Source organism: Atractosteus spatula, chromosome 3, assembly GCF_055471065.1.
Source record: "Atractosteus spatula isolate fAtrSpa1 chromosome 3, fAtrSpa1.hap1, whole genome shotgun sequence".
NCBI classification, from domain to species: Eukaryota; Metazoa; Chordata; class Actinopteri; order Semionotiformes; family Lepisosteidae; genus Atractosteus; species Atractosteus spatula.
The window spans coordinates 75,895,066-75,915,611 of record NC_142708.1 but is presented as its reverse complement, the minus strand read 5'-3'; the positions used below and the strand labels follow the sequence as shown (position 1 = coordinate 75,915,611).

Below are 20,546 nucleotides of genomic sequence, written 5' to 3'. Positions count from 1 at the left end.
GAAGCTTGGGGTCAGAGTGCAGGGTCAGCCATTCATACGGCACCCCTGGAGCAGCTGGGGTGAAGGGCCTCGCTCAGGGGTCTGAGGTCTTGCTTAGCCACAGAGCCACCACACCACCCGATTTCTCCGTTCACTAACTTACAACCTGCAGTCACAAGCACATTAGTGAAAATTGTTTCCTCTTCTAGATCATATTATGCTATAGATTATTATTCAGTTAAAAGAAAAGAAATGAAAATGATCATTTGCACTGGGCTCAATTAATTAAGTCAGTTATGCTCCTCTTACCAAAACTCACCAGTATCTGTCAGTATTTACACTGGAGAAATGCTGTATGATGTAATGTTGTAGCTGCTGTTTGGTTTGTGGGAGAACCCAATCGCATATTCGTGCACACAAGGACAAACAAACCTTGTCACACAGTCACAGTGCTGGATGCCACTGACTGCTTATTCCTTCTGGGGACCACCTTGTAAAACTCCTCAACAATATACACCAAGACCAAACTGGATTTTCCATGATTTCTACATAAATCTGTGTCATTCATTTACAATTGGGTAACTTGTTATTTAAGATGTGAAACACTTTATAGTTAGGACTGGGAATTACCGCTTGTACAGAATTTAAAAGGAGGTTGAGATGTTGCTGTAGGCTCTGGACAACCTATTAGGGATTTCATATTGTCCCAGCTATCTTTCTGAATTGAATGCGCTGAAAATGTAGCCAAATCAAAAGGGTTCTGTATATACAGCATGAGGTAATTCATGTCTCTTTTAATGTCGTGCTCAGTACAGGGATTTCTATGTAAAGGCACAGTCATATCTCTGCCACCTCCTCTTTTTCTCACGCTCAGATACTCCTGGATTTCTGACATTTCTGTTGGCTCCAAACAGTGGGGGTGGGTTCTTTTTACAAAAACTCTGTAAAGAGCCGAAAACCATGAACTAAAGATGGCAGATAACCACACTGCTCATTTTTGTGTGTATTTATACGAAGCCTTTATCCAATACGATATCTATTTGAACAGCTGAGGGGAACAATCTGGGTGAAGCGCCTTTGCTCCAGGATACAGCAGCAGGAATCTGACCCCACAGGCTCCCAGTTACAAGCCCAGAGGCCTGAGGTTTCAAAACGTCACGTCGACTCTGGAGAATCTGAACAAAGCTGACAAAGTTCTGAAAGTCCGTCAACGTTTGCATTTTTTCTGTCTCATATGCTGCACAGGCTCGTAGGAGCGAAAAGCACGTCAACACAGAGATACGGCCCAGCGCTGCGTGCAGGAAGAGCTGTGGCTGAGCTGCCTTTGGTTCAGCTTGTCTTTTCATCATCCCGCCCCGACGCACGGTGCAGAGCCACCACCAGTTCCAGCTTCCACGTTTCCGCTTCACAGCCGCCTGTTAATCTCGCAGAGCTGCTTTTGCTGTGACACAAGCTGACCTTCCTTTCCTCTCACACCATCAGAGGTGAAGACTTTATCAATCGGCTATATCAGATCGCCAATTTGCATTTTCTGCAAAAGAGCCTGAACCCACAAACCACGAGCGCCTGTCTACAGCCTGCCGCGGTCTGCTCTCTCGGTCTTGACGGCGGATCAGCGTGTCCAGTTGCAGTTTACTCAAGATGAGCACTTCGAAACAAGCAGTCCGTTCGCTAACAGCTGTGCCTGTCCTGCCGCTGAGTAGCTCAGAAACCGCTGACTCGGAGTAACAGAAAACAACAGAAGCTGGCGTACGGTACAGAGTTCGGTTTACACTTCCCATCCTAAAACTGCTGCAGCTAAACAGACACTTGTGCTTGATGGGTTTAATTAACTGGAAAAAAAACAATTAAGCTTTTTTTCTGTTGTATGTTTGAGAACAACAGCATGTCCTGTGCCTGCCCTTCTAGACCCACTCTGGCACTCACTTCCATTTTTCTTTTGTTCTTCTTAAAGCTGGAGGCACCAGATCAAACAGGTCATTTGACTCTCTTGCATACTGTAACTAGTGGGGCTGAAGGACACCTACTGTACGCACCCCACTGGAGGTGCAAGGCTGTGCCATCCAGCTCTCTTGACATGCATGAGCCCCACAGCACGTGCAGCAGAGCTGATCCAAAGGAGGGCTGGTGTTGCCGCAGGCTGGGGCACCCCAACAGGTATCAGTCAGGCCAGACTCGAGCTGGCACTGCCCAGGCTCAAACTGTGCTCCAGTGACAGCACTACACTGAATCAAACCAGCAGCCCCCCTCTGTGACCAGGCCTGGGAGACACTGAAACACTGTGTCAGGTCACAGGAAGGGGCACTGTTCTTCCTTGCATGTCTCTTTGCATCCTGCAGTCTTATCACAGGTCTGTTCACGTATGACTGGGAGAGACATAGAAGGGTATACATGTGCCCTGTTTCAGAGAACTCTGACAGTGGCCTGTGCATTGTTAATGTTGGCTCTGAGAAGACTTTTGCCTGGAATCTCCATGCGATCAATTTCAGGATTTACTGAAACAATCACTGTCATGGGATGGCAAACGTATTACAACATGTAACTGTTGTGTTGTTAAGAAACGTCTCTCAGTGATTATTTTGACTTTTGGACGACAGGTATTTTCAATTGTTTTTCATATTTCAGAAATTAAAAGGCTTGTTTTTCAGAGCATGCCAACACACACTCACACTAAGAAATAGTTCTGTTTCATCCCGGTTTCCTTCTGTTTTTTCGATGACAGAGCATGATTCACTGATAACTGATACTCAAATGCCAAGGTACTGCCTATAAGAGGCAAACACCAGATTGCAGTTAGACTCAGATATTGCACAACATATCAATTTGACGTGGTTTCTTGATAGATTATCATCCTCTCTATCCTCAGAGAGAACAGCAGAAACCTACTATATGTGACTATTTAAATACCAATTTGGCGGGTCACCATCAGGATCAGCATATGCTTTTGAAGATATCACAATTTTCTACATTGTTCCATTATTTCAAACATTAAACAGATAAAAGCAAAAATGATCTACATCAGATGGCAAAATGCACAGCAATTATACCAAGTGAAGAACAGAGCAATGTTTTTCCAAGGAGTTACAGTAAAGGGTTTTGGCCACAGAACAATGCTGCTGTGCCAGGTGATTAAATTGCCCGTAAAATGTCTTTTGACTGCCTAGTAAATTTCCCACTCTATTGATTTGTCTTCTTATTCATGAGATTTGATTTCCTGCCCGTCTGGCTCTCAGCAGAGGATTGATGAGCTGCATTTTCTGATATTCTATAGTTTTTCATTTGTATTGAACCTTCCTATTGATCAATAACTGTTTAAAAAGGGCCCAGGACTCGGAATAATAAAATCGTTTTTGATGCAGTGCCCACCAGTAAAACCACTGTTCTTCTTCCTTAAATTCAGTACAACCTCCTTATATTATGACAAATACATAACCATGCTATTGGGTGCAAAGTGGTATGCTGGCTGTGGTATTGTGGTCGTAATGTATCCTTTGAAACACCATTTTCAGCAAGCGCAGATATGAACGTGAGCCGTTCCTACACCATTCTGAAACAAAACGGACACCTTGCTTGGGTGGGAATCTGGATCTCAGCTGATCGTACAGCCTTTACTTTTCAGGTCGTAGTACAGGGGAGCTTGAAATAGGAAGGTATTTGGGCAGCCATGTGGGAATTGGATCTCATCTGCAGTAGAAGGGCAGTTCTAGACTCCAAAGCTTCAAAGACAGGTCCTTATGACATTCTCTAAAGCTGAAGCATTCTCTAAAGCTGAATTCTCTAAATACGTAATTCTGTATCTTACAATCTATAGTTATGATGCATCTGAGGTTTAAAGAACTGACACACTTCACTGTTTGGTGAAAGGGGTGTGAGAACAGATTTTGAGGCCCACTCAGTCTGCAGCCAAGGCTAAGAGCCACTGGCCACTGGGTGGTCACTGGCCAGTCGTATTATTGTCATTTAAAAGCAGCAGAACCTCTGGACCAGAGAGACCCACCCGTGACCAGTCCGAGACCGCAATACCACCATACCTCAGACAAGACAAGACCTTGTTCATTTTCCTCATTGTCACGAAGGCAAAGGACTTCCACTGAACTTCCATCACATTCAGGTCACAGAGTCGGGTTCGGTATCTAGAAATCTGCATCCTCTTTCAAAACACGCGTGTGATGTGGGAATCTCTCCCCGCAGGGGGCTCATGATGTGTCCGTGTGTGCTATACAGATTTTTACGAGATACAGATACTGACTCTCCAACTTGAAATTTCTTATTATAGAGTAAGTTCAACACAACACAACATAACAAGCACTATCAACAAAGGGGCTTCTGTCCTGAAAGACTCAGGTTTAATAAAATACAGAAGATACCACGCAGGATAATAAAAAGCGGGATTTGCAGCCCTGTAGTTTAGTGAGGTCCTGTGATACTGTTGTGGAAATCAAGCTGAGTGTGGTGGGGGGCAGTGAGTCTGCAGCGTTTGCAGGTCTCTTTAAAGCACCACCAACGGGAGAGCTGAGAGGTGTTACTAAATTGGTCCAATTAAGCCAATAACAAACTGATGCAGTTCGTTAAAAGCCCAGCTGTACCGAAAGCTTCCAGAACCGGGACTGGAGAATCTCTCGTACAGCAGATGTGGCTTCAGGCTCCCACATGTGCAGTCTTCTTTTTCGTTACCATGGTCACCATGGAAATTGATCTTTCTGAAGACCTTTGAACTACAGTCCTTTTCATGCTTCCAAATAAATCTGACACACTGTACTGCCTTAAGTGCACATAACAAAGCTCGTCTTCACAGTTAACATACTTATCCAGTAAGAACCTGTGACTTCAGCGTGCGAGACACCTGACACTGTGAAATCTGTCCGGAGTGTTCTCCACTCGTGACGCCCTTTTCAAAACGTCATCGCCACACACGTTTGGATTTCCTTTTATGACAGAATAGACATGATCCAGCTTGTTCAGCCTCGCATAAATACAACAGCACACCGAACAGCACATCAGGCTAAATCAAGCAGCAGTCAGCCGAGATGAATGTCTGAGGGGAAAGCCCTGCATCTGGTTTTACTCGTAATGGTGATTTTTGTCTTTCACATTAAGATTCATGTGCTTTTCAGAGACGAGGTTCACTTTACGCCTGCTGACATTACAGAATGAGCAGCAGCAGGGTGATGAAATCTCAGGGTCTCTTGTTTTTAACGTAGCTGAAATCGCAGAGTCCTGCATCGTCCTGAGACCTCACACGTCCATCGCCAGAGCAGGGGAGGGTCTGCAGGGACTGGCCTCGCCCGCCTCACGTCTGTCCCTCGGGTCTCTTGCAGCTGGGCGAGCTGGAGATGGAGCCCCGACTGGCCAGCTGGCCAGGGCTGTGGCCGCAGTGACCGGTCCGGCGAGGCAGTAGCCCCGAGGACCCCTGACAGGAGTCTCAGCGATGTGGGGCGCCGTGGCCACCTTCCTCCTCCTCACCGTCTCGGTCCTCTGGAGAACAGAGGTCAGCCCTTCCCTCTCTCTCTCCCCCTCTTCGTCTTTACTTTGAACACGCACTGCTTTCTCTAGACAGGACACACACTGCACTGAGCATCTTCTGACCACCTCTGATGACGGACAGTACTGATAATACATCTGTTGTTTTTTGTGTCTCATAGTTCGCTTCAGGGAAGACCATGAAAGACACAATGGAGGAATGGAACGCGTACAGGAACGAGTGTCTCAGCAAGATGAGAAGTGACCCCAGCCCCCAAGGTGCTCCCCAGAAACAGCTTGCAAGATCTTTCCCTGAGATGTGTAGGAAATCTGGCATACACTAGCAGTGTAGCAGGAATACTGATGTACCCCACTTACACACAGGTCTCCATTTGAAAGGAGTTCATTCTGGAAGCTCACAGAGCAGTGTAGAAGTATGCTTCCTGCCATGCTGTAGAAGCCAATAACTTGGTTTCTTTTAAGAAAGGGCTGGATGAGATATGGGGAGTAATTAGCTACTAACTACTTAATGGGCTGTTGGAATTACTGGGTCTTGATTCTTTTGGGTTTTCGTTCCACTGGCAAACTGGACCCTACTGTATTTGTGTCAAACCTGTCTGTGCCCCCACAATTCATCCTTCACTATTTCCTCCTGCCAAGAGCAATTTGCTCATGTGTGTCACGTGGGTGAGATCTTCCTCTTTTTTTGGCCACCAATTTTAAACCATTCTCCAAGCTTTGCCTTCTTGGGAAGTCTATGAGCCAGCTCTTGCACTAAAAGTAAATATTATATTTTTTTTATAGAAACACAATGCTAAGAAGCAAAAGAAATGCTAACATTGCCCAATGAACCATTGAGATCTGATTTACAATTGTGTAGTTTTGGTCACTACATCATAAAACAGATACTGCTGTTCTGGAATCGGTCCAGAGAAGAGCAACCAGACACATTCCTGGGCTTCAAAGACTGTGTTACACTGACAGGCTGAAGGAGCTGAAAGTTTTGAGTCCTCAGCAGAGAGCATTACGAGGAGACCCAATACAAATACTCAAAATCCACAAAGATAAAGTCAACCCGGCAAAAACATAAAAATGAACAGTGAACCACGAAGCAGAGGGTACCAGTCGAAACCAAGAGTAAGAGTACAGTATAAAACAGAGAACAGGAGACACTGGAGCTGAAGATTAAGTTCAATAAGCTTCTTACTTCTTTAACTGGAGGTTTAAAATCTGTTTGTTTTTTTTGGATCCACAGGTCTGGTCTGTAAGCGTATGTTTGATATGTATGCCTGCTGGACGGATGGATTGCCAAACACAACAGTCACAGTGCCCTGTCCGTGGTACCTCCCGTGGTATGAACAAGGTATTATATCTGTGTCAGTAGGAATTTGTTGGATGTAAGAATTCCTCAGAAATGTTTGTCAGCCAGAAGCGGCAGATTAATTTTGTGGAGGTGAGCAGTGCTGGGCAATGCTTTTGTATCCAAGCCCTGAAAAACTGATGAGAGTAACGTTAAAGTGGAATAACAAAGCGAAAGCATGTGACTGCGTGCTTAGGGTGGCAGCGTGGAGTGGTGAGTGGTGCTCCGCTCCACAGCCAGACGTTGGTGAGCTTAAATCACAGGTGAGGACACCAGCTCTGCTGATACTACACACAGACTGTGCCAACAAACAGGAGTGAACAAATCGGAACCAAACTAACAAGTTAAAAAGATGAAACAGACATTGTCCTTGTAATCTTCAGATAAAAGCATCTGCCAAATAAAATACTCATATAACAAGCACATTCTGCCTGGAAAATCAAAAAGGAAATCATTTCATCGCACATTCCTGACCACAGGTATCCCTCAAAAATAATAATACCACCTTTTGTTAGAGTATTTGCTGTGTTACTAGAAGACTAACTAACGTGCCTGAGATGTTCACTGTGCGAAGGCAGTGGGAGACTGAGCTCACTCTGCTCTCCTCCAGTCCAGAGTGGCTTTGTGCTGCGTGAGTGTGGGCCGGATGGGCAGTGGCTCACCAACAACACCAGTGCCACCTGGAGGGACCATTCCCAGTGTGACTGGGCTGACAGCCTGCAGCAGGTAAGCGGGGAGTTCTCAAAGGATGATCCGAAAACAGGGAGACATTCATCCCAGAATATTTTCCCTCCCCGTATCTACAAGAATACAATGTTATACTCTGGAACTGAATAAGCAATTCAAAAGCAGGTTTTGTGAAATCTTCACTAAGGCAAAGTTATCATTTACTAAAGTGATCGCATAAGAGGCGACACTTCAACCACCCAAATTGCAAGAGCAAAACAAGAAGAACCTTAAAAAACTACCGCACCAGTAAGGGCAGTCCTGGCTAAATTGTGCTCTGGGCTTGCACAATCTAGTCTTTCTAAAGTTCTTTCTAGCTAGGTCTTACTAAATTCAACTGGTGAGACAATGTCAGACTTCTCAGGCTGATTTTAATTTAAAGGACACCTCAAAACCAAACAACAAGTAGCTGTAACATTTTATTTGGGCGATAAAAAAAAAATCAAATTTCTGTTTAATGTGCATCAGACCAAAAGTAATACGTTCCAAACCAATCAAGTGAAAAATGGCAAAGAATGGCACCAGTGCCCGGAGTCGCACATGCAGCTGCTTAGCAACACAACAACACACTTCCTATCCACAGTTCAGAGGAGGGCGGCAGTGCAACCTCCCCATTCCCTGTTCTCCTCTATACCAGGGGTCTCCAGCCTTAATCCGGGAATCCCCCACTCCAGTCAGACTTACTGGTCACTATGTGTCACGGTTTTTGGGTTAGGAACACTTGTTCTACCAATCAAGCAAGTCATCGGTTAAGCAAGTTCATCCAATGAAGGGAGCTATGGAGTGGTTAAGGTTATGCTGGTTTCTGTCTGAAATAATCTCCGAATGACTCAATTAAAAAAGTGCCCGTTTAACCAATTGCAGTTAAAATGTTCCAGGTCTTCACAAACTGATGATTTAATGATGACCTTAAAACTAGGTGGGCAGGGGCTTTTCAGGAGCAGGGCTGGTCACCCTGCTGCACGTCCCAGGATTCAGGACCCTGCAGCCTGAAAAACATGTACTGGTCTTCCTGAACGCCAGGCGTGCACAGTTCAGTTCAGTTCCTTCATTAACTTCTATCTGTCACTCACACCTGTGCTTCTCTTATAGCCCATTCATTCCAGCGAGGTACTATTCAAATAATTGTAAGTTAACCTTAGAGAAGTTAACACACACACTGTCTGAAACTGTATAATGCCTCTATATCTTTTTACTTTGTTTTATGGATTCCAGTGGATTTATGAATTAAGTTTTATACTGCAATGGCCTTACATTTAAACACTGAACGTACTATGAAAATTCAGACTTGTTACCCAGACCAAGAGGTTTCTCTTTCTGTACTTTTCTCCTTTCTTCCTTTTTGGCCCAGCAACCGCGGTGTGAAAAGCAGAAACGGCCTTTAAGACACTGGTGATAAATCATGTGAGGACAGAGCGGTTCTCACAAACCTAAACAAAAGCCGCCAGAGCTCTAGAAACATTTCTTCCAACCTCGTGTGAAGCAGGCGAGCAAAATTAACATTGCAATGGATTTGAGACCAGAACCACCGGATCATAGGAAGACATGAAACAAAAACCAATCAGCAACGAGAACATGTGGGTAGGCACTGACCTGTGCTGTGTGCTCTGCCCCACAGGAGAAGCAGATGGTGATCTTGGCCTACTTCAAAGTGATGTACACTGTGGGTTACTCGCTCTCCCTCGGCGGCCTGACTCTTGCGTTTACCATCCTGCTCATCTTCAGGTGAGCTCTCTGCGCTCCGACTGCTCTCCTGCACTCGAGCCTGGAGAGGGAGCTGTTGAGCTAACCCCCCTCAGTTCTGTGCTGTTACAGCTGATGTCTCTGGCCAAGGAGCACAGAAGAGAACGGACGTTCAAGTAGGGAGCTGCGTCAACATGATGCGTAGGCTGCAAAGGAACAAGTAACAGGTTTATTCCCTGCTGAAAAGAGAAGAAAGGAAACACAACGTTTCGGCTGGGGAGCCTTCTTTGGGTGTGATGAACTGCCGAAGGTCCTCACACACGAAGAAGGCTCCACAGCCGAAACGTTGTTTCCTTTCTTCTCTTTTTGTCACAGAATAAACCTTTTACTTGTTCCTTAAGAGAAAGAAAGGCCACTTTAAAAATATTCTCACTCTAGGAATTATCTGAATGTATAAAAGAAAAAAGAAGTATGTTTATGCAGAACTGTTAATTAATAACTATTCATTTTAAAGAACATACCTTCAGAAGTCAAACTGATATTTAATTCCCTAGTTTGGTTCCCCTGATGTGTTATATAAGTTTAGAGACACAGAGAAGTGTTGAGTGCGGATCTGGGCCTTACACATAAGGCTTTGATCACTCTGCTGTAAGGACTTGTAGTTAAATGTGTTTGCCATATTTAGGAAGATGTTCAAATACTGTTTAATTAAGCTCTAGATTGATTTGGGTAACTTCTGTGAAAACATGTCTGCAAAATTGGTCAACGATTTTTTTTAAAAAATAAAAAAATCATAAAATGTCACATTAGCCAGGTCTTACAAATCACGTGGCCTCGATCCCATTTTGCCTCCATGCGGAAGACCCTGCGGCATGTGTTTCAGGAAGCTGCGATGCACTCGGAACTACATCCACACCAACCTCTTCGCTTCCTTTATCCTTCGGGCTGTCTCCATCCTGACGCGGGACGCCCTGCTCATGAGGGAGACGGAGGCCAGGGAATTCGGGGACAATCGCGATTTCGTGCTGAGTGACCAGGTGAAACACACTCTCCTTAGCACAGCAGAGGTGCACAAAATCACATCCTCCTGTAACAAGTCAGAGTGCGGCAGACTTCGAGAAGTACAGCAACTTTTTAACTTGAAGGCCCCAGGTGCGAGTTGCAGTTCGTCTGGGAGCCTGCAGGGGCAGTAGAGCAGTCCGAATCCACAATGAGTGATGCTGTAAGTTCCTGGAACAACCTGCTAGTAAAACCAGGTTTCCAGCAGAGAATGTCTGAATATCCTTCCTGTTGGAATGTTCCCAGTTGCATGTCCTTGTTCTGCTGATGTAATCCTCTGGGAACCCCTCTGCAGGGGCTTCTACTGAGACAACCTTCTGCACCTGATTCTGACCAAACGAATCCCAGAAATCGAGAGACAGCAGGGCTTGAAAAAACAATCTGCCATTTGTCCTCTATTCCATGGTAAATGGCAGAGGACCGAAGCTGGACTGGACTGGGAAAATCCTGTGAAGTTAAACATCCTCAGACTGATAGTCTCCTTCTTTGCTAACTCTCTCCCGCCTGCAGGCTCTCTCTGGCTGTCGAGTGGCCCAGGTCCTCATGCAGTACTGTGTGGGGGCTAATTATTGCTGGCTGTTAGTGGAAGGGCTCTATTTGCACAACCTGCTGGTGCTCATGGTCTTCTCCGAGAACAGCTACTTCTGCGGATACCTGGTCATCGGCTGGGGTCAGTATGCCTGTCTGGGTGACGGGACTGATGCCTGATGGGACTGAGGGGGTAGGACATACGGGATATACAGTGGGCACCTCTGGCTCACGGGTGCTGTAGATTTTGGAGGTACATTAGGCACAAAGAGCAATTAAAATATAAAACATAATCGCAGGTAAGAAATCGTGGTCCGAGGAATGAAAAAAGACCAACTACTTAAAGTTAGTAAGCTATCAATATTCGAACCCCGTGTCTCCCTTACTGCTGTAGCTCCGGTCCTCAGCTTGTTGTGCTGGTGTGACTGGTGTGCTCTGGGTACAGCCCTGCTCTGTCACAGCTGCTTACAGGCTGAAAGCACACACACAGCACCACTTCCTGGACCTCCTGCTGTGCCAGAAGACCAGGCCCTCTCACACGGGAGAATCTGTCTGGGCTTTAAGGGGGTGATGTGACCTCTATAACATGCCCAGTGCCCCTGCCCACTGTTACACGGTCACCTCGTGATCACTGGTGTCTCTCTGTGCAGGAACCCCGGTGCTGTTTGTGGTGCCCTGGACTGTCATCCGATATCTGTATGAAAACAAAAAGTAAGTAGCCAGCTATATGTTACAGGAAGAGACATATCTCTGAACATGTATGCATATATAAATACAGTCCAGAAACCTTATTATCATACAATATTAAAGAGTTCATTATGTAGGCTCCTCTGACCTTCTGCACCTTCTTAGTTCCTAATATTGAAAGTTGACAAGAAATGCAGTAGAGATGAATTCTTCTTTGGTCTTCAAGATGCTGGGAGATGAATGAAAACATGGCCTACTGGTGGATTATTCGCTCCCCGATACTGTTCTCCATTTTGGTAAGTCTTGTACAAGAAGGTCTTCTTAACACTACAGACAAAACAAGTTAATGCGCTCGTGTTAGGCAGTTTGTGTCACATGGCAGTGCTGAGGAATGTCTAGAAAAAATGTGTGCATGGTTAATGTGAGGTTACCGTGAACTGCAGACAGTATGGAGATGCAACACGTATTATTTGAAGGTACTCTGAAAAGTTGAGCTAGCACAGGGTGAATTGCTCAAATCCATATTGTTCACTATTATTACTTTGATTGCAAATACATGACTGTGTTTTGTACTATGCCTTTCAGTATTTATTGATTTCTTACTATTGCTATCTCACATTTTTTCAACCGCTGTAATCCTAAATGTATACAAATTATCATACACCATAAGAAATATTCAATAGTGCTCTTGTGGCTGTTAGAACTGTTGCCAGGTAACTGTCCTTACACCCTGTTAGTGTATTGATTATCACGCTTATTGACAATACATTATGATATTGACTTATTTCCCTGCTTCAGTTTATTGCTGCATCAAAGAATTCTTCTAGTATCTGTGTGCATTCGTGAACTCATCATTGGTGTTCCTTTATTCCAGATCAACTTTTTCATTTTCATTCGTATCATAAAAATCCTTGTCTCCAAACTGACGGCACATCAGATGAGGTATACAGATTACAAATTCAGGTAAGGGTAGTCTGCTTGAATTTTTGTCACTTCAAAATTCACATGGACGGACATCTAATCAAAGCAGTTGCACGTCCTGTTTTACAAAAGTTGATGTCCGACAATGATCTCATGCCCTCTGTAAAGTTCACTGTCATGCTAAACACATAGATACAAAGATCAATAAAAAAAATCAACTCAACCTTTTAGAATGTGTTCCATCAACTTTGTAGAAGAATCAAGACTGTTGCCAGTAAACACAACAGATCTGCTGTTCAGACAAGAATTTGGCAGGGTTGCCAAGCCAGGAGCTCAGGAAAATCTTTGAAGAAAGAATACTTTTCAAATATAAACTATTCTTTGTGTATGACTGTTGTTTTATTTATGATCACTTGTAAATTTATGAATACTGTTTTATTTGGTTTATATGTATCTTTTAACACAAGCCCCTAGAGCAGAAAACATCATATCATAAAAATGAATCATATGATGTTTATCTGTTTATGTTTTTTTCATTTAGGTTAACAACGTCAATGAGAATAAAGATGAGATTGAGATCTGTTGTTTTGTGTTCAAGGGCTGCTGAGTCTTTTGGTCTTTATTTCTGTGTGTATTGATCAATAATTTGTACACTGGTTCCACTTATTAACAGAGAAGGGAGTTCTGTAGCTGTACAAAGCCTGCAGGAAGCCTGTGCATTTGAAGTAGAGAAAAAATGTTCACAGATCACCTATACAAAATACAGTACTGTTGCCTAGGAAAATTAGTCAGTAGAGGTTAGTTTTCTAATTGATTAAGTTAAATTTACTGCTGTTAAGTCACACAAACTAGTCAGCAACTAATGAATAACTTGTATGTTAGTAAAAAGGTGACAGTCATTGCCTAAGACAAGCTTTTTATTCCTTTCATAATAAAATGTGACTTTGCATTTTATTGTGTGCAGGAGCCTTTTTCTTCTTCAGAGCACCTTATACTGCCAGTGAGAAAGGAGTCTGAGCAACAGCACCACATATACCCTCACCTTTTGTTTTAGCCTGACAAAAGTGGCAGTGATTCAATATCATCACAGAGCTTCGCAGTACATTCCTCTTCTTTCTGACTGTCCTCCCAGCTCAACTGCTATAACCCCCTGCAAAGTCCCTGAAGAGCTGAAGAAGACTTAGAGTTTTGCTCTGCCAAGTCAGTGCTCATTTCTCACATCAGTAAAGGGCTAACAACGCTCTATTCAAGCTAATTTTACCACAAAGTTCTGGTGTTCAGCGAGCACAGAAAACACACTGTTCAATTTAAGAGCCCGTCAGGAGCTGCATGCCTAAAACAAGTCAGTACATCTGAGAGAGGGAGATCAAGGGAGAGTAAGGAGAATTTGTTTCAGAAACAAATGGAGATTTATGCTATTTGCTTCTTTGTTTCAATAGAATTCTTTGTTCTAAATGAATTTCTTTGACCGCCCCCCTCAGGAGAAGGTATAATGTATCAGACGTGCATCATGCAGTTGTCACTGCTGAGTGTGATGAAAATAATGCCAAGAAAATGTCTTTGAGGTGCTCCCCAGGATACAGTTAACAGTCCCAGTCTGAGACACTAGTCCTCAAGAGACTCAAAGTACAGTGTCAAGAAACAATACAAATGTCTCCTCCCCACAGAACTGGAAACCTGGTGGAGAAATGTTGCTTTCTTCCAGGCTGGCAATGGACTACTAATTGCATCCCAAAGCCAGACTTTCATCCTCATGGCTATTGCTGGTTGGAATTTAGAGTCTGTGTTCTAGAAAGAGAGGGCAGCTGTTGTCTTGTGAGATTTCAAGAATTTCTTATAAAATGTTAGCTTGGTAAACCCTGAAAAATTCAGCATGGAGAGATGAGATAAACAATGAAGCAAATCCTGTAGGAAACCACAGCAGTTCAAAGCAAATGCATGACACGGGTTTGGTAAAAGCATGGGTAAAAGATGCAAATATGCTGTACCTGCACATTGTGATCAGGGGATGTCTGAACTGACAGCTGTTCTTGCTCTGGTTTTGTGGGCAGGCTGGCCAAGTCCACCCTGACTCTCATACCTCTCCTGGGCATTCACGAGGTGGTGTTCGCCTTCATCACGGAGGAGCAGGCCATGGGCACACTGCGCAACGTGAAGCTCTTCTTCGAGCTCTTCTTCAATTCGTTCCAGGTGACTGGTCTCATTGCTGCTCGCTCCCCTGTCCAGAGCCTTAGCTATAGACTTAGCACATCTGCATCTAACACAGGGTGGCTCTTCAAACAGGACTACAAAGCGGACATACGTAAAGGCCTCCATTGCACAGCAGACCAATCAGAGTCATGTTTTACAGGCTACACAGCCTCTGTAAATGACAATGCAATGTGCTGGATGTTGCTAACATTCAAGCAAATTTGCAAACACATCCATGCAAAGTTAAAGAACACTCACTTTGTTGCTTTTCAGTGCCATTTGTGCTCAATGCCCAGAAGCATGTCAGTAAAACCTGAAATGTATAAAATTGCTCTTTCCAGGAAATATTGCCTCTTCCTCCCTGCAAGGAGAAGCCCTACTCTGATAGTACACTTGTGCGTAAATAGATATCTGTTCTGGTCTGTTGAATAGACGCTCATGACTGCTTTTTATATTTCTGTTCTGTTTCTGTAGTATGCCAACAGTAGATACCACTTAGCCTTATAAAAAACAGACTTGTAGAAAGATACACAAGTGAGAATCCCATTGCAGATTCCTTGTCCAGCAAATGTGCATGGAGCAGTAACTCTAGCTTTACAAATACAATACAACAAATCTTACAATGTGTATGTCCCTTTTCCGATTGGCCATTCGCCTCAATTCTCTTTCCTCCTTCGTTTCCATAACTGTAACTGAACCTTGCACCTAATGCATTGCTGCTGGAGTCTTCACTGTTTTTTTCCTTTTCTTGTTTGACAGGGTCTGCTTGTTGCTATCTTGTACTGCTTTGTGAACAAGGAGGTAGGCAGACAAAAAAATCACAAAAAAGGATTTCAAATAAAAATCTTCTGGTTTCATTTCTTCTGGTTTTTATTAAAATCAAGATGCACAAGTTATCTTCCCACCTGATTGACCTATCATCAGCCACATTTGTATTCCAGTTTTCCTTACATTAAGCACTGCTACTTCTATTTACATTAAATATGGATGTAGTTGTGTTATGAATTTTGGAAATCCATTATTGAACACATAACTCCTCTGAGAGAAAGCATAAAGCAATATAATTAGTTTCCTGATGCTGTATGATTTTTATTGCTTTTATAACCACATAGTGAGTGTCTGGTTTTTTCGTAGAACCAGTGGCAGTTTAACTGAAGTTCCCGTGTTGTGCTAACCCTGCAAACAAAGTTGGAATTATTATTCATTTCCATTTAAGTGGAACTGCGATTAAGTTAAAACTAGAAGTAAAATGTGCAAAATTGTGGGTGCATTGTATAATTTTTAATAGAAGATACACAAGTAATATTTTAAAATGTGGCTGTGGGTATGAACGTGCAATGGGAGAGCATTGTGCAGAACTAAAACTGAGCAAACTCAGTACTGATAAACAAAAAGTAGTCTCATATTTAAATATTTCAACTAAAACCACATATTTAAATGCAAATGTATTCAAAATCAGGTAATCGGCATGAAATATCCAGCACCTAGTGTCTGGCGTTATTTGACAGCCTACAGTTTATATAACTTGAACTGCTTTTTCAGCGGGAGGCAATTAGTGTCTTCCCTGTAATGCGCTGTCATACAACACATATTTTCAGCTTCAGAAAGATCTGTCTACCGCTAATCTGACATCTAATGCTACAGCTCTGTCCATTCCTTTGCCCCCTCCTGCCGCCCCGTGCCTGCCCACAGGTGCAGTCAGAAATCAAGAAGAAGTGGCAGCGATGGAAGCTGGGAATGAGCCTGCTGGAGGAGCACCGCCTTACCTGCAGCAACATGCCACAGGGGGGCACCGGTAACAGCACAGGCAGGTGCCACTGCCACCTCAAGCCGCCAGGCCAGAAGGCAGCACACTGCAATGCTGGCTGCACCTGCTCTTCAGACAGCTCCTCCTGCAACCAGCATCTCCACCCCGGTGCCAAGAAGGCCAAGTCTTACTGCTACCTTTCTGCCCACAAGCAGGCGCCCAGCAACCTGAACTGTAGCCCTCAGGACAATGGCGGGGAAGGCGTTCTGGCTATGTACACAGAGAGCTACTGCTGAAAGGAAGTGGAGTCTAGATGAGAAGGGCTTGATCTTCGTCTCACTTGCAGTAGGACTGTGCATTTCAGTTGAGTCTGATCATGCAGAAACCCAGTTCATAGGCAATGTATCACACAGGCCCTGAGAACCAGGAGTCCAGAGAGTGTGGGGAAAGGACTCTATGGGAACGTTGATCAGGGCTGAGGAGCGTGTTTTATCCCAGTTTTGGATTAGGACACCTCAGAACCTTTTTTTTCTACCTCTTGCACTATTTTCTTTACAAGACAAATGGGTTCCACCTTGCTAAGCGTGGATGCTCCACAACGGAAGAGCTTAAGGTATTGCTTGCAACTGCCAAGACAGGGGAGAGTATAAATCCAAGGAGATCAACTTCCCTCAGCAAACGCCGAGTGCAGCAGGGAGCTGCTCTTGAAGAAGCCCCCCGATGAAGGAATGCTGCAACAGTGCAGACAGGGTTTTGTCCAATGCTCTCAGACTTTGTAGAACAAGATATCAGCCACCTTAATCAGATCTGGGACACAGAGCGAAAAGGAACTGCAATTATTAAACAGTCATGGAAAGACACAAGAAAGGGCATTTGGGCACAGTGCCTGAGAGTTCAGAGAACGCAAGACACCCTTGACTGAAGGTGCATGTGGGGCTGGCCACGCCCAGTGCTGCATCACAGCCCCTTCAGCTCGAACCCCTGAGCTGCCGAGTGGCCAAGTGCAGTGATGTGGGAGGCTGAAGGTAGCAAAGCAAAGCTGTCAGGAAAGAGTTCATGACAACAGAAGTTTCAGCAGGTGGAATCCCAACTTCCATTTCTACACCTTAACAATGTTCAAAAGAAAAACGAAAATAAAGATCTGTGGCATTAAGTCTCTGCTCCATTGGTCTTTGATTCTCTGGCTTGAAACGACTTTTTACTTGGAGCCTCAGCTTTTAATGTACTAAGGGCTACAGAGGTGCTGCACCCAACTGTGCCTGCAAATTCTCCAGCCCTGGGGCTCTTGGTGACGGCACCTATCACTACTGCCGAACAGTCCACATTCTATCCCCAGGAACAATGCGTTCTGTCATGGCTCACGATCTCTGAGAAGCACGGAAGAGATTATTTAACGTATCCTTGGGAAAGGATTTAGTTGCATGGGCAAGAAATAGATATAAGATCAAATTTATGTCTCCAGAACTACTAAAATCTGAAATAGTTGAGGTAGTTCACCTCCTTTATAAGTATTTGGATTTCGAGTGAAGGGGAATTATAGGCATTATGGTGGTTTCAATCAAATGTTCTCTTATAAAACTGTCCATGGTTTAACTCCCCAGTCAGCGCAGTGTGTACGACAGAAGCCCATGTCTTTTACTTGTCCAAGTCCAACTGTTGCCTCAGATGTGAGCAGAGGTGGATTACTGTGTGATCGTGGCACCATCCTTCACACACTGCAAGTGCCCACTCAACTGTAAAACACCACGCAACTCCACTACAAGCACTAGACGCGATCCTTTGTCTTTACTCCAGAATATGAAAAAAGTCTGTAAGTACTGTACTGTATTCCATCTAAAAACAAACGTACATCTGAGTTTATTTAAGGAAAATTGGAGACAGGACCCAATTTGAACCCCTGAAGGAGGTTCCACTCTTTCAAGAAAGGTTTGGCGGAAGACAATAATATTCCTCATTCTTCTCCAGTCGTATTGCTGGTCCTTCCGTTGGGACTGGAAAATCGTCAATCTTCCTCCTTCCCCAGGGCTGTATCACTTTATCCGCCTCCAGAGCATCACTGAACGCTGCACACCAAAACCGCGGCACGTGGGTCAGTCACGTGACAAGCCATGCCTTTTCCAACCCGGGCAGTCGGGATGACCCCTCGTGTTATTTTATTGTCTCAGGATCATGTGGGGACCCAGACTCTGCCGTCCTGAAGACTGTGAAGCACTGGAACTTTGTTTGACCACGTTTGTTTGCTTTTCAGATCCTACTTGAAGCACAATAGAAAAATGTAACTTACATTTACTGTGATGATTGCAGGCAAGGATCAGAAAAGCATCAGGTCAGGCTGGAACGCAGCGCAGTCCTCGTCTTCTGAAAGTGGCGGTTCATCCTGTTACTGCGGCAAAGGAGCGCCCCCTAGCGGCGCTAAAAAGCCATAAGGCCAGCTAAAGGCCAAAGTAACGCGAACGCTGTGAGCTTTGTGTCGTAAAACCAAATTGAAATTTTAAGTATTTTATTGAAATTTGAAATGTTATGCTTTTGTGATTTTATCTTTTTATATTTTGGCATTCGTTTGTGTTTCAAATGCAGAAATGTTAAATATTTTCTTTGCTTCATTAAATAAATCTTATTGCCAAAGTAAAAGTGCCCGGTTTGAGCCTTTAATAAATTGACAGGATGGTTTTGTATAGAAATTGATATGATATTGATGAAATTGATATGAATAAGATATGATAGCACATCGTACTTCCGAAGCCTACTCATGTGCAGCTCAGCATGTTAAACATTCATTTCCCTTTTTAAAAAAGTAATCACTTTTCCTTTTTAAAAAAAAGTACTTCCCACACTCAGTGAGAATATTTAAAAAATAAAGCATTTTACTAGAGCACCGGTCGCTCATTAAAAATCACTTCCTTCTTTTGACATTGAATTTCTAGAGAGACGCGAGAATAATAAGCTTGCGATTAATCTAAACACCTCAGCATCGTTCACATCATGTTTAAATAGGCAGAGATGTGCGCAGCCCATAGATACAGCAGTTCCAACTCAAGGTCACAGCATGCAGCAGTTAAGTGCAATGGAGTGCAGAGGAACACCTATGGGTGTTCCTAAAAAGCACCACAAAACATTTTTCAAGGGGGGGGGTTAATAGATTCATAACTGGAAGGCAGTGGGTTCAGATGAGGGTTGTGACCACGCTGCGGTAGGGCACCCCTAGATCACATCGCAGGTGGGGCTCTGCTGTCAGCACCCTGAGCAGGACACGTCACTCGGATTGCTCCATTAAAACACCCAGCTCTATAAATGGGGACAAAAGCATCAATCAAATAAATTAACGAGTACTATTCATTTGAACTAGCCGCAGATTACTATTAATACGCTCAGGGAGATGCCTTATTTCAAAAGCAACAGACACATTCAACATAAGACTTTCCCCTCATCATTCGGTACTTCACAGGTTTTCAGTCCTCTGGGTTTTGCACCAGCTGAGTTCCTTACCTCCCACAATTTATTTCCATCTTCCATTTTGAAAGAAGCTTTTAAATCTTAAAAAGTTTAATGCTACTTGCAAATGGTATCAGTCCTGTACTAATCAGCACTCTGGAGGGCTGCGCTATGTGAGGTGTGTTGGACTTGAGCACAAGGGAAAATGCTCAAAGTGTGAGTGTCTGATACATGATTATTCCCACCCGTGTCTGTACCTGTCACCTATTAAAAGCATTTTTAGACAGAAATTAGGTAGGAAATTCTCAATTAGTAAGCTGAGGAGAGGGCGCATTATTTTTGCTGATGTTGTTGGAAGCCACGTACTTAACAAGAGTATTCCTGAAACCAAGGTGAGTTTGAAAAAAAGTCTAAACCCGCAAGCAGATCAGTTATAGGCATCAATTATATTTGTATACAATTATCAGTGTAGTTCACTATTTGTTTTGTATATAAAAGCTATCATTAAGAACTCTAGTAGAGAACTAAACTATGCCTAAATAGGGGGTCTCTGCATACGCTGAAGAATACTGCACTATGTGCAATAACTAAATATGTTCAGCTTGTTTGTGTGAGATTATAAATTGCACATTGAACTTCTTGTTCAATGGAAGACTTGCTAGTTTACCTCCTAAGCTTTTTTCATGATAGACCTAAAAATAGGCCTACATCGTATTCATCGTCTGCCTTTAGTCCAACATCTATCATCTGGATTCATGAGACTAACATACAGTC

At 43.7% G+C, this 20,546-nt stretch overlaps 1 protein-coding gene across 1 annotated transcript in view; it reads left to right on the top strand.

Moving 5' to 3' along the window:
- Positions 1 to 18,965, top strand: part of gipr (gastric inhibitory polypeptide receptor) — a 35,844-nt gene extending 16,879 nt beyond the window's left edge. Inside the window, exons 2-14 of the mRNA XM_088910730.1 lie at positions 5,298 to 5,467; positions 5,622 to 5,718; positions 6,695 to 6,802; positions 7,410 to 7,525; positions 9,144 to 9,250; positions 10,092 to 10,245; positions 10,778 to 10,937; positions 11,446 to 11,506; positions 11,709 to 11,778; positions 12,357 to 12,445; positions 14,455 to 14,593; positions 15,353 to 15,394; positions 16,286 to 18,965. Of these exons, the coding sequence (XP_088766856.1) occupies positions 5,408 to 5,467; positions 5,622 to 5,718; positions 6,695 to 6,802; positions 7,410 to 7,525; positions 9,144 to 9,250; positions 10,092 to 10,245; positions 10,778 to 10,937; positions 11,446 to 11,506; positions 11,709 to 11,778; positions 12,357 to 12,445; positions 14,455 to 14,593; positions 15,353 to 15,394; positions 16,286 to 16,636 (1,554 nt within the window). The 5' untranslated portion in view covers positions 5,298 to 5,407 and the 3' untranslated portion in view covers positions 16,637 to 18,965. The remainder of the gene's footprint in view (positions 1 to 5,297; positions 5,468 to 5,621; positions 5,719 to 6,694; positions 6,803 to 7,409; positions 7,526 to 9,143; positions 9,251 to 10,091; positions 10,246 to 10,777; positions 10,938 to 11,445; positions 11,507 to 11,708; positions 11,779 to 12,356; positions 12,446 to 14,454; positions 14,594 to 15,352; positions 15,395 to 16,285) is intronic.
- The last annotated feature ends 1,581 nt before the right edge of the window (positions 18,966 to 20,546 follow it).